The 13,355-nt window shown below is 56.9% G+C and overlaps 1 protein-coding gene across 10 annotated transcripts in view; it reads right to left on the bottom strand.

The window, feature by feature from the left end:
- Positions 1-10: 10 nt before the first annotated feature.
- The window catches only part of IL4I1 (interleukin 4 induced 1), a 37,422-nt gene continuing 24,077 nt past the window's right edge, over positions 11-13,355 (bottom strand). For 3 of the 10 annotated variants that reach the window (XM_078439455.2, XM_078439453.2, XM_078439454.2), the window contains exons 2-10: positions 11,078-11,200; positions 10,448-10,512; positions 8,738-8,910; positions 5,074-5,312; positions 4,306-4,418; positions 3,666-3,867; positions 1,901-1,969; positions 1,436-1,572; positions 11-945 (exon numbers count right to left, since the gene is read on the bottom strand). In XM_078439455.2, coding sequence (XP_078295581.1) covers positions 24-945; positions 1,436-1,572; positions 1,901-1,969; positions 3,666-3,867; positions 4,306-4,418; positions 5,074-5,312; positions 8,738-8,910; positions 10,448-10,473 — 1,881 coding nt within the window. In that variant the 5' untranslated portion in view covers positions 10,474-10,512; positions 11,078-11,200 and the 3' untranslated portion in view covers positions 11-23. Of the gene's footprint in view, positions 946-1,435; positions 1,573-1,900; positions 1,970-3,665; positions 3,868-4,305; positions 4,419-5,073; positions 5,313-5,415; positions 5,451-5,711; positions 7,305-8,737; positions 8,911-10,447; positions 10,519-11,077; positions 11,201-13,355 lie in introns of those variants that run through there. The other 7 variants (XM_078439461.2, XM_078439463.2, XM_078439457.2 and 4 more) reach the window with 7 other exon arrangements.

The raw sequence follows: 13,355 nt of genomic DNA, 5'->3' as shown, positions 1-13,355 counted from the left end.
CGGCTTTTTCTGAAAATACATTTTTAATGCTCGGGTCTCTTGGTGTGCTGAGCGGTCATCCCATGTGGGGCCGGAGCGTGGGTGGCACCAGCCTTTTGGAACTCGCACCGGGTGTGCCTGGGCACCTGGCGCACGAGCCCCTCCTCGTTGACCAGCGGGTGCCCCTCGCGGCTGTGCCCTTCGCGGCTGTTGATTAACACGGCCGCGCGCAGCGCCGACTTGACAGCAGTCTCCACCCAGCCGTGCGGGTAGGCCGTGTGCTCACCGGCGAAGTAGATGCGGCCGTAGGGGACTGACCAGTCGTAGTCCTGCCCGTCGTCCCCGCCGTCTTGCCAGAGCGTCGGCGGCTGCACCACGAAGCCGCCCTGGCTGTGTGGGTCCTCGGCCCAGCGTTTGATTGTGCCGCTGCCGTCCCAGAGCCGGTACACGATCGTCCCGTGCAGCGCCGCCACGTCATCGAGCGCCACGCGCATCGCCTCGTCCTGGCTCAGGCCGGCGAAGGCGGTGGCCGCGTCCGACCACGTGTACGAAGCCAGAAGCAGCGCGCCCTCTCCCGGCGGCGGGTAGAATATCACGCGCGACGGGCGGGCGGTGCTCGAGTGGCCGCCCTCGATGTGCTCGTCGTGCCAAAAGGGCCGGCGGAAGCTCAGGAACACCTTGGTGGCCGGCACGTAGTGCAGCGCGCGCAGCGCCTCCTGCCCCCTGCGCGTCAGCGGCGGCGAGAAGGCAATGCGCTGTAGCGCCGGCCCGCTGGCGGTGAGCAGCACCACATCCGCGGTCATGGCCTTCAGACTCCGGGCCCCGCGCGAGCTCGCGACGTGCACGCGCACATCGTGCGTCCTCTGCGTTATCGCCACGACAGGCGAGTGCAGCAACACTGGCCCCGACAGCGAGCTCAGCAGCGCGCGCGGCAGCAGGTCCCAGCCGCCCACGATGCGGCTGTACCTGCGGGCAGGGCGACAGCGTGATCCGGGAGCTCGGGCACTGCCCTGCCTCGTGGGCTCCTTCCCGCGGGCCCCGCCCTGGGCACTCCCCGGTACCCATCCTAGTTTTCACCTGCCGGGTCCCCTCTTATCCTGCCCCTTCTCGCGGGCCCCGCCCATTCATCTACCCTTGACCTCGCCAGTCCCTGACATCACCCGGAGGACCAGGGAGCAGAGAATGTGCGACCCGGGAACCCCGTCTCTTCTCTGAGCCACACCTTTTTCCGGGAACATTCTTATCCAGTTCCTCCGGAGGACCCGGGACGAGAGGGCGCGTGTGGCCAGACGCGAGCTCCGCGTCTCTCCGCCGTCTGTGCCCCTTCCCGCACCTGTGCGTCCCGCTCCTTTCCCGCCAGTCCCGCCCCACCCAACGCCAACGGCTCCGCCCACTCCGTTTCTCGCCCGCATTGGCCCTCGTCGGCCCCGCCCTGTCCACTGGCCCCGCCTCTCACCGGAGCCGGTCGCTGAGGCAGCTGTGGGCCCTTAAGGCCTCCGCGAAGCTGAGATAGAAGAAGCCGTCCTTGGACATCACGTCTCCCAGGAGCCGAACGGCCGGCTGGCTCAAGTTCCCCTCCCCGAGGAGGTATTCCTGGGGGATGGGTGCGCGCCCGGGTCAGGACCCAAGCGTCCTGCACCTGCCTGTTCTGTCCCCGCTCCCATGGGGGTCCCTCCCAGGCTGAGCCTCCTGGTTCCGTGACAGGACCGTGAGCTAATATATTAGTACGGTTCTCTGAAGCTTAGCCATCCAGAGGAGGGACGCAAGCCCAGAGAGGGGGCCGTGTGCCGCCTCGGGTCAGGCAGGAGGGCCGTGGCAGGCCTGGAGTCCGGGACTCCTGCCTTCTGACTCCAGGGCTAAAGCCCATGGGTGCCCTCCTTGTTTCTGTTTCTCAGACGGCGACGCCAAGGCCCCCACTCACCAGGAGCGTGTGCCTTTCAAACTTCTTCATTGCCTTTCTGCAGCCCAGTTTCTTGAGATCTTTGAGGGCCTGTGGTGGAACAAGGGGACAGTGCTGAGCTCCAGGGGCAGGACTGCAGAAGCCAGACTTGGGGTCCAAACCTGGGTTCTCCTCCCGCACCTGCCCATGACCAGCCATTTACCATTCTTGCTCAAGTCAGCATGGTCCTTGTCCATGCTGTGCCCTCGGCCTTGCCCTCCACTCTGGGAAGTTCTTCCCAAGTTGTTAATGCCCCTCATCCCGAAGCCTTCATCCCACCCTGACAGTGTCACACTCAGTCCTATTGGGTACTGTTGGCCTGCACTTGTCCTAGTCTGTGAGTTAGTAGAGGCAGGTATCGTGTCTGTTTTAGTCAATGCTGTATCCTCCTGGTGCTTAGTGATTGTCACCTGCATCACCGGGGGCACAGACAGAAGCAGAGTCCCTTCTGCCCCCTGTCAGCCCTGAGGGGTTATTCACTGGATCCTCCCCTGCCCACAACCCTCCTGTGGCTCCCCAGGGCCCGGGGCCCCTCAGTCACCATCTTATGGCAGCTGTCGTTCTGCAGCACTATGTGCAGTGCCCAGACCACTTTCGGGCCCCCCCGACACCTGCACCACACCACTGCACTCGTTCCCCTGCCTTGTCTTTGCCTGAAACATGAGTGGCCATCCTTTACTGCGCTGTTCACGTCTCCTCGCTTCCTGGGAGCCTCACAGCCCCATCTGATGTTAGCCTTCTTCTCTGTCCACGTGGCTTTCCCCTGTGGCTGGGGAACTCCTCAAAGCATGTGCTCCTTTGCTCACTCACTCATCATTCACCTTGCATCTCCCTAGGCTCCCTGAACTGGTCAGTGCCAGGGCACAGAAATGGCCTGGACTCAGTGCCCACCCTGGTCCAGGAGGGGAGCCAGACAGGAGCTCCCAGAGGAGGCCAAGGCTGGCTCCTCCCTGAGGGCACCAGTGAAGGCTTCCTGGAGGAGGGGACGTTGGACCTGGTTCTTGGGGGATTAGTAGGGTTCCCTGGGTGGGAAAGGGAAAAGGCCTGCCAGGCGGGGCAGGAAGCAAGAGCAAGGGCATGGGTGCAGGATGGTGAAGGAGCATTGTGGGTACGAAGGAGTGCAGGGCTGGGGTGTTTGGCCACTCTGAAGGCTTTGGAGGATAACAAACACTTCTTGGAGGAGAGATGAGGCTAGAGGGGTGAGAGAAACCAGACCACTCAGGGCTTGACCCTGAGGCTAAGGCGCTGGGGAGCCATAGGGAGCTGTGAGCAGGGGCTGGAACAGGGTGAAAAGCCTGAGCCAGAGCAGGGCCCGTGGGGACAGAGGGGTGGGAACACTGCAGGAGAGTCAGGGGGCAGGAGGGATGGGGCTGGGGACTGACTGGTGGTGGAAGGGACAGGGAGGGAGCTAGGACAGCACCTGAGGGTCTGTCTGCCTTGTGACTAGGGTGGGGGTGATGGGGCCATCGTGAGATGGGGGAACCCAGGAGTATGCGTGGGGTTAAGGGAAGATGCTGAGCTCGGTGGGAGCCAGAGGGTCCTGGGGTATGACCCGGGGAGGGGGGACGTGGACAAAAGTCTGGGTCCCCCAAGATGGATGGGGAAAACATCAGGTCGAAGACCAAAGTTTAAGCCAAAGGCCTTTGTAGAATCTGAGGCTGTCCGGACAGCGTGCGTGAGAAGCGGATCAGAGACCGAGGGCAGAGGGGTGTGAGGGACGGGCCACGGGGCTCCCGAGGCTGCCTACCTGGTTGAGAGCCATCTGATAGATGTCTTCCGGCGAGTGGCCCTTCTCCCTGGGGCGCAGCTTGTAGCCCAGCTTCTCTGGCATCTTCTCCACCACATAGTTGCGCAGCTTCAGGTTGTTGACCTCTACCCACGTGTTCTCATCATACTGAGTGAATTTGGTCAGGTTGAGTCCCAGACTCTTGCAGAGCTGGTGGAGGATCCTGAAGGAGCGGGGAGAGGCTGCTGAGGGTCAGGCGGGGGCGGGGCCAGGGCTGGGAGGAGTTGGGGCCCCTCTTCCGGAGCGGGGGGGGGGCGGGGGGGGGCGGGGTTGGGGATGGGCCTGAGTCTGCATCGGGGCTAGAGTCGGGTGGGAGGGCGGGTCACTGGAGCTGGGGCCGGAATGAGAGGAGAGAGAGGCTGGAAGGCTGAAGGTGTACGGGTTTCGGATCGTGTTTGGAGCCCCAGCAGGCTTTCGTTGGGGCTGAAGTGGGAATGAGGACAGAGCTTGGGTCGGGTGAGGGCTTGCGATGCGGAGGAGACAAGGTTGGGAGGGCAGAACTGGAACTCTGGCTGGACACGGAGCTCTGAGCACCTCAGGGACACAGAGGTGGGGCTAGGGGAGGCTTCGGTGCCCACAGGGCTGCCTGGCCAGGCCTCACCTGTGCGAGCTGGGCATGCGCATGGCTCCCAGCTCCCCAATCCAGCCTGTCTTCCGGTCCCGGTAGGTGAGGATGCGGCCTCCGATCCTGTTGTCTGCCTCCAGGATGGTGACCTGAGGGATGGGGGTGGGGAGCGCCAAGCAGGGCCCTTCAGCTCCTCCCACTGACCCCCCCATCCCCACCCTGTGCCAGCACCCAGCTTCCATCCCCACGGCAGCCCAGACCTAGACTAGAGAAGGACGCCCTTCTTCATGAAAAAGCCAGAGGAGCTGGTGGGAGAACAGATGTCCTAGCAAGCGCGTACAATATGCAGTTTCCCAGCTGCAGCAGGACGACTGCAAGCCAGACTGCAGAGGAACTTCCCAGCCTAGGGAGTGGGGGTGGAGGGGGAAGATTTCCTCCGTGCACAGAAGTCCTGGCCCAGCCCATTCTCCTTCTCGGCTTTCAGTGAGAGGGTCAGTCAGTGGTTAGACCTCAGGCAGTGTTCCTCGAGTGGAGTTACCATGGCCACCAGCACAAATTCCCCTCCGGGAGGTTGGAGGACTTTCAGAGGGACTTCCCTCAGGAATGAGAGAGAGTGGGGCAGGGAAGGTCAAAGGTCTCTCAGCCTCCCCTCCAGTTTCAGTCCCCAGACCAAGGGGGAAAGCACAGCTCCTCTCTCCACCTCCTACCAGCCCCTCAACAGGGACGTGGCCAGGCCCCTAACACCCGGGATTCCCGGCCTGCAGCACAAAAGACTCCAGGTAGACTGCAAGCAGCACTTCTCACCTTGTGTCCGGCATCACTGAGCACCTTGGCAGCTACCAGCCCAGCCACACCGGCACCAACCACAATCACCCTCTGGGGCTTTGAGGTTCGATTGAGGCCCAAGGTCACAACCTTGAGCAGCACCTCATAGTCAGGATCATGCATACATTTCTCAAAGGGATCCTGGCTATGGGAAGTCTTCCAGTCCAGGGAGGCCACCAGGCTGAAGAAGATGGAGATCAGGACGAGCAAGTACCGGGCTGGACAGAGGAGGAGGGGATCAGTGGGAAGGTCAGTAGGTATGTGTGGGGAGAGTGGGCTCCGTCCCCCCCGTCCCTGTGCCCCCCTCTCCTGCTTACTTACCCGACGAGGCCATAACTCTCCGCGGGAGATGGTGTCTAGTTTGGAGGGGAAGCAAGGGCCACTGTGACAGGGGCCTGGGTCCCACCCCAGGCCCCGTCCCTAAGGCCACCCGTCTCTCTGGAGCCTCATGCCTCCATCTACCCCTTCTAGCAGTCTCCTGTTCTGTGCTCACCTATCTGCCCCCCTGTCCCCGTCCCTGCCCTCCTTGTCCTTCTCTTCTCTGTTCCCCTCTCCTCTGCCCTGTCTCCCTGGGTCTATTTCTGTGGGTCCCAGTTTCTTGGCAGCCTCCCCTCTACCTTGGGCTCTCTGTGGACAGCAGTACCACCCTCTCTCTCCTGTTGCTTCCAAAGGTCTGCCCTGGCCCCCTTCTTGGTCCTTAAACAATGAGCTGAGCCCCGCCCTCCCCTCCCTTTGAGAAATCTGCAGTGGGGGAAATGAAACTACTTTCCTGGGTTGTAGGGTCAGGTGCTTAGAATTTAGTTGAGGCTGGAGGGGGTGGGCGTTGGGGAAAGGGGGTTGAGAGGAAGCAAATCAGTCTATTTTCTTCCTCTTGCCCCAAATAGTTCTGGGGCGGTTGGAAGCCCGGAAATAAATGCTCAGGTAACCATGCTAAGGGTGCCTGGTCTCAGGGTCCCTGTGTCTGTCCTCCTCTGTGCTCTCTCTGTCTCCTTAATTCCTGGGGCGGGGGTGGGGGGGTGTCTGGCCTTGGGGCCGCATGTTCCCTGTGATAGTCTGAGTCTGTCCCTGTGTCTAGTTGTCGCTGTGCCCTGAAGGGCCCTTGCTGGCTCCACTCCCCTCCCACATGGCTGCTCTGAGCCTCCGTCTTCCCCTCCGTGAAATGGACTCAGTAGTGGGACTTGCAGGCAACAGCACAGTGCTCAGAGGCATGGGCTCGGGGCCAGCCTGCCTGGGTCCTGAGCCTGGTGCCTGCCTATGTGGTTCTGGTCTCCAGCTGTCAAGTGGGGGCCGTGAATCCAGGTCAGGCCTTGTGAACAAGCGCCTGGGTCAATACTACAACTTGCTCCTTAGAAACTGCCAGCTGCTGTCACCGTGGGGGCACTGGCAGGGGTTCAGGGAATGACCCCGCACCCCCACCCCTGCTCCCCAGCCCTGCACAAGTCGCAGCCCAGGATGTGTGCTCACCCTTCCCATCCCTACGTTGAGAACCACTGTGGCTCTCCGCTCACACTAGGGTGCTGGGGGCTCAGCAAAAAGGCCACTGGAGCTTCCGCCTCTCTGCCTTTGGCCTTAGCCTTCTCCACCTGTCTGTGGGGTGCTTTTTTCCTGAGGGGGGCAGGCAGAACAAGAGGACCCAGCCTCAAGGGGTCCCCACTCGTGGCAGCAGGGGTCCCTCGGCCCTTGGGACTTTAGCCAAGGGGACACGTGGTGGGTCCCCTGAAATGGGTGGAGGTAGAGAGGCAATTTCAGGGGGGTTTCTTGGGGTGGGGGGAGAAGGCACCAGGCAGCTGGTGGCAGATCCTCTCCGGCAACAAGATGGGAAAATCCAAACAGTACATCAAAGAGGGATGTGGTTTGGTGGAGGGTGGGGGTTGGAGGGGGTATATCTGAGTGAGTCAGTAAACATATGATGCAGGGGCCTGGGAGGCAGCAGCCAAGCAGGAAACACAATCAGCTGGACAGAGCCTTGGGCCTTGAGGCCAAATGCCAAGAAAGCAAAGGGGACGGTCAGCAAAAACGACGGAGACGGTCCCCACGGTGAGCGTGCACTTATGGGGTCCTGTGCTCAGTGCTTCGCGCTCACTGTGGACCTCACAGAGCTGCTCTTGGCAGAGGAGGGATCTGACAGATGGACAGGGGGCAGGTGGGGGAGGAGGACCCCAGGACTCACCCCAGGCCTCCCCATCACAGACCCTGCCTCCTTCCTTCATGGCAACATGAGTTGAGCACACCATGCTCTAGCCCTACTCACGCACACCGCCTGGTTTCTCCTCTAATCCCAGACACCTTGTGTCGGAGGGGGAGCCCGGCCTGCAGAGCTGGGGGTCCGGCTGGCCCCTCCCCGGAGGCCCATCTGTGCTACTTCCCCATGGCAATGTCACGAGCAGGAGTAACATGGACGCAGAAAGGGGTGGAGGCCGCAGGGCTGTGGAACTCCTGCACTGGTCTCGGCAAGCCGTGTCGGTCCCCAGATCAGTTTGGAGGGCCCTTCCGGGGTCCGAGTAGACCCCCTGGTCTCTCCACCACAGGATTGCGCTTAAAAATCCCCTGGCTCCGGGCACGCCCCGAGCTCACCTCCTGGACTCTACAACAAAAGTGGGGTGCTGACCTCACCCAAGGGGCTCAGCAGGACAGGGAAAGGAAGGGAGAGGAACCCAACTCATGAGACCACCCAGGACTGGAAACCAGCAGCGCCTGAGGGAGCAGGAGCCCTACTAGGGCCAGGCCTGATTGATCTTGCTACCTATAACATGACTGGGTGCTGTTTAGCACCACGTGCCAGACATGCTTCACTTCATTTACTCCGGGAACAATTCTGACAAGGTGGGTTTAGCTGTCCCCATTTCACGGTGGAGAAAACCAAGGCCCAGAGAAGTCACCAGCTAAGAAGTAGCAGAACCTGGGTGTGATCCCAGCAGCCTGGCTCCAGTCCCATGTTCTTAAGCACTTTTTTTAACCAGCAGAAAGCTCAGGCTTGTGAACTAGGGACGGGGTCAGGGCAGGGTCTCTCTGCCTCGGCACTGTTGACATTGGGGGCCATCTTGGTGGGGACCATCCTGTGCATCGTAGGATGCCGAACAGCCTCACTGGCCTTTACCCTCTAGATGCCGGCAGCACCCACCCCTCAAAGTGTGACAAAAGACACTGTCTCCAGGCATTGTCAATCATTCTCCGGGGCAGGGGACACAAAATCACCCTGGCTAAGAACCACTGGGTTAGGCTTAGGTTGATGTTGAACAGAACTCCCACAGGTGGCCAGATATGGTGCAGGATGGGGACGGACGTGGGTATGGGGGCAGGAAAAGAAATAGTGGCAGCCACACAGATGTGCAGGGGAGAGGGCTAGTGCCTACATATATTGCTTTCCCAGAGTCAGTTCAAAGACCATGAGTGGTTGGTACTAAAACTTTCCCCAAGTCTCAGAAGAGGGCAGGGCCTTGCCCAGGGGATGTCCAGGGCCCCAGGTGGAAGTCAGGTCTCCGGGCCTGGATCGGGGACGGGTACAGAGAGCAGAGGACAGACTTACCAGAGGCCCTTGATCTATGGCCTGACTCCTGGACAGAGTCCCCCTTCCTACGGAGCCCTCCTGCCCCTCCTTCCCCAGTTTCCAGAATCCCTGGGCCCCATGGGGGCGGGCACTCACTGCACAGCTGGCTCTGGGGGGCCCTCTCAGTGCCCATGGCCTTTCTGGTTAGCCCGGGACAGAAGTCATCTTCGGGCGTGTGCGGAAACGGGGTGAATGATGGTGGCTTTGTCCTGATTCCTGTTAGATTAAAGGTGCCAGCGTCCTGGTGTGAAGTCAGAACAGTGGTGAGGCTGTGGAGAGCAGGTCCTCCTTTCTCAAAAGCTTTTCATTATGGAAATTTCAAACATATGTAACAACAGAGAGACTAGGATGCCGAACTCAAGTGCATCCGTCGCCTCCTAGCCCATCTTGTTTCATTCACATTTTCTCTTTCCTCCTCGGATTATTTTACAGCAAATACCAGACATCTTATTATTTTGTAGGTAAATACTTCAGGATGCTTCTCGAAGACAGGGGTCTGCAAACTTTTTCTGTAAATATGTGGGGCTTTTTGGCCCACACCATCTGTCTTGCCTACTCAATTCTGCCCTCCAAGTAGCCACAGCATGTATAAATGAATTGGTTGTGGCTGTGTTCCAATAAAAATTTATTTACAAAATCAGGAAGTGGAACTGTAGTTTGCCAACCAACTTCTGCTCTAAAAAAATATATGAACTCATTTGCTTTAAAAAACCAAAAACCAAAAACCAAAACTACAGGGGTACCTGGGTGGCTCAGTCACTTAAATATCCATCCGAGTCTTGGTTCTGGCTCAGGTCACGATCTCACGGTTCATGAGTTTTGAGCCCCACGTTGGGCTCCGCATGGACAGCATGGACCCTGCTCGGGATTCTCTCCCTCTCTCTCTGTCCCTCCCCCACTTGTGCTGTCTCTCAAACTAAACTAAAAAAACAAAAAACAAAAAAACCACAATGCCATTACCACATTTAAAAATGGCATTAGGGGCGCCTGGGTGGCTCAGTCAGTTAAGTATCCAACTCTTGGTTTCCGCTCAGGTCATGATCGCATGGTTTCACAGGTTCAAGCCTACACAGTGTAGGCTTTCACAGTGTATCAAGCTCTACACTGACAGCGTGGAGCCTGCTTGGGATTCTCTCCCTCTCTCTCTGCCCCTCCCCCACTTGTGCCATCTCTGTCTCTCAAAATAAACTTAAAAAAACAAATAAATAAAAATGGCATTAAACCAAAGTCCGCATTTCCCTGATTGTCTCAAAAAATTAACAGTTGGAAAAAAAAAAAAAGAAGAAAAAAAAATTAACAGTCGGTTTGAATCAAAACTCAAGACAGGGCCCACTTGGCATTTGAGTGATGCTGAGGGTCTTTGTCAATGAGTTACTACTTTCAGGTTGGTGGATTTGGTGTCTGTGTCCTTGGAACCAAGGGGCTTAATGGGACCCCACAGCCCCAGGCCAGGCCTGAACCTGGCAGAGCAGCGCACCAGGTCTGGTTTCTGCCTCGGGGAAATCTTTGGAGGTCATGGGTGCGACCAGGACGGTGTCTGCCTGTGAAGTGTGTGTGTGCACCAGGTGAGTCACTGGCGTTTGAAGTGATCGGTGCCCACGTGTGAGGACTCTAGGGCGGGCACAGGGGCAGCGCGGCCGAGTCAAGCCTGGCTGGGGGCTGGCTTCTGAGGCTGAGGGATTTTGTTCCCGGAAGTTCTGCAGAACACTGCTGCCCGGAGAGTCTGAGGGCAGGCTTTTTAGGCACCCAAGTAATTTCAAGGTTGATTGAAAACGGGAGCAGTGGTGTGCTGGGGCTGGCTCATACCAGTGCACGAGAGCGGATGGTTTCATTTTTAGGGTCTTTTTCTCGGTTTGGTTCTGCAAGCCATTCTTTAAAAAAAAAAAAAAAAAAAAAATTCTGATCAATCTCCCGAAACACAGATTTACTCCAAACTCATTTCTTCCCAATCACTGGATTACATTTTACTATTCTGTATATTCTTGGGGTGAATTCACTGTATCTAGATAGTGCATGTCAATTTCCCAAATCATGCTCAGTGACGTCATGTTCAGTGACCTCAAGTCGATAGCTTGAAATCAGCCCCGGTGGGAGTATTTACACCATGGGACCAACAACTGGTACCCCATGAGGGCTCTCCCCTTCTCTGGAGAGCCAGCTATTCAACATTTACCAGCACACCACTGCTTGGGAGTCCTTGGTTTCAACCTCCCCTAGAAGATCAAGGGTGCTGTTTGGGGACATCTGATCCTTCTGACGCCAAGCTGTGGCTGACAGGAAGAGGCATGATCCTGGGGAAGGTGCTGGGCCATAGAGAGGCAGTCGTTTGAAAGGGTTTCTTTGAGATTAACAGAAAGCCATGGCCACAAATCTAATTGCCACTCTTATCCCTGTACGGGGAGAAGAAACGCAGGTGTAGCTTATGGAGAGATTCACCTTTAAAAGCCACTGATTCCAAATTTAGTCACCACATTGGCTGTCTTCGTACTAATTAATGAAGAGGAACCTTAAGCAGAGGCCATTTGTCTGCACTGGCAAAGAAGCGCATCTGTTTTCTTCCTGGAAAGGGAAACGGCAATTACAATGAAGTCATCATCTGCAGGGTGGTACCCAGTCAGCTGCTGAATCTGTTGCAATCTCAGGGACCCCTCCCTGACTCCCCGAGGAAGCCTGTTGGGGCCGCTTTCCCTGTGGCACCATAACACTGTAGCCAGCCGTCCCACATGGCCATCGTCCTGATTTTGAACTGTATTTGAGTGGGTTGCCCAAGATCCCTTGGGGAACAGGAAGAAAATAGATGGAACTTCAATGTTTTCGTTAAAAAAAAAAAAAAAAAAAAAAATACAGCTCTGGGGCACCTGCGTAGCTCAGTCGGTTAAGCGTCTTGACTTCAGCTAAGGTATTGATCTCACAGTTTGTAAGTTTGAGCCCCACATTGGGTTCTGGACTGACAGCTCGGAGCCTGGAGCTGCTTCAGATTCTGTGTCCCCCTCTCTCTGCCCCTCCCCTCCTTGTGCTCTCTCTCAAAAATAAACAAAATTTTTTTTTTAAATCTAAAAAAAAAAAAAATTAAAAAATACAGCTATATGAAAGCAATTAAGTTTTATGAGCGTTTAATATGCAAAACAGGCAAATGATATACATTTGAAATGCAGGCTCAGGGGAAATCTTAGCACGACTGTCTGGCCCCTGCCAGCAACCTGTGTGTGGGCGGAAACACTGTCCCATTTTTGTGACCCCGATGGCAGGCCAGCTATTTAGCAGGTGCTCCAAAAATGGGTGTTGAATGAATAAATGTGTATAAAATACGAACTACTTCCTACTTTCTAGGGGGACTTGAGGCTGCCCCATCCCACCTCCCCCTTCAGGGAGAGGGGTCAGATACGGGTCGCGGAGGCTCTGAAGGCCAACTTGCCAGGAAGGTGGTGGGGAGCTTTTAGAGAGAATCAAGTGGTTTAGTCTGGGGGCTCCCTTCTCCCTCTGCTGCGGCTTTTGCAAGACACTTGTTCTGGGAAGCCAAAGATGGTGAAACGACTTATGGTCATGACTTTGGGCAACTGGACCACAGGTCTCCAGGAATAAGCTTTGGGCATTCCTTAGCAAAAAGCAGGCTCAGCGAGGCAAAGGCCGGAGGGACAGACTCTCCACCCCGCCGCAGGAGATCAGATCCAACTGCTGGGCGTCATTCTCGCCTACGGGAACTGGGGACAAGAGGCACAATGTTGGGCATGTGGAAATGACCCGAACAAATCCGCATCCCAGCTTTACCTGCTTTCCACCTCTGAGGCACAACGAGCACCCTCCAGCTAGCCCCAGGTAATGGAGAGGGACGCTGCCCATGGCACCCGCTGCTGCGGAGCTACCGCCTTCGGGACGATGGCAAAGGACTGGACATTGACGTGTATCTAAGATATAACCTAGAACGTCACCTGCACACACTCTCCCATGTGTCCCTCCTCTGCCGTCAGCACCAGAGGAACATACCGCTTGCGTTTTGGCACAGAGGCGGGCCTAAATGCGTCGTCTAGTTCTGCTGGTTTCTGAGTTCCAGACAAACGGCCACTTCATGCGGTTTTTACCTGGAACCTGCTCTTTTTACCCAGCCTTCTAAGTTATCCACGTTAATGGCATCTTTTTTGTTCCACAATAAATTTTATTTAGGAAAGCAACATACAGTCACAGGTATTTCAGACAATGCAGCAGTGTAAAGACAAATACAAAAGACACTTGGGATACAACTGGTTGCCTTCTGTTCTTCCGGACACTGGATCTCACTGTAACTAACTAGGTTTGCTTTAGCGTCGGTCAAGTTCAGAACCAAGTCTGTGGCCGCCTCTGGCACCCGTGGCCATTTCAGCAGGCCATTTTGTGGATGAACATTTTATGCTGTTTTTTCATCTCTGTTGTTCATTCATTCGCAAATGTGAGGGATGGTGCCGACGTCACAAAAGGGAATAAGGAACGCTCCTTGCCCGCAGGGGCTCACACTCTTATGGTGAGGCAGTGACGTAACCGGTTGGCCTAAGATCGTGTGGCGAGTGTTATCAAAGGTGCGAGCTCAGTGTGGTGCAGGGACCACAGGACGGCCATCTGACCCAGCTTCTGGGGTGGCCGAGAGGGCTTCCTGGAGGAGGTGAGGCCTAAGATAAGGAGACCTGGACAATCAGGAGGCATGTCAGCCAGGCAAAGTGAAGACCTCCCGGTTCGAGTCTGA

Source organism: Panthera onca, chromosome E2 (genome assembly GCF_046562875.1).
Source record: "Panthera onca isolate mPanOnc1 chromosome E2, mPanOnc1 haplotype 2, whole genome shotgun sequence".
In the NCBI taxonomy this organism is placed as follows: Eukaryota; Metazoa; Chordata; class Mammalia; order Carnivora; family Felidae; genus Panthera; species Panthera onca.
The sequence above is the reverse complement of the archived record's forward strand: the minus strand, read 5'-3'. Positions and strand labels throughout refer to the sequence as shown.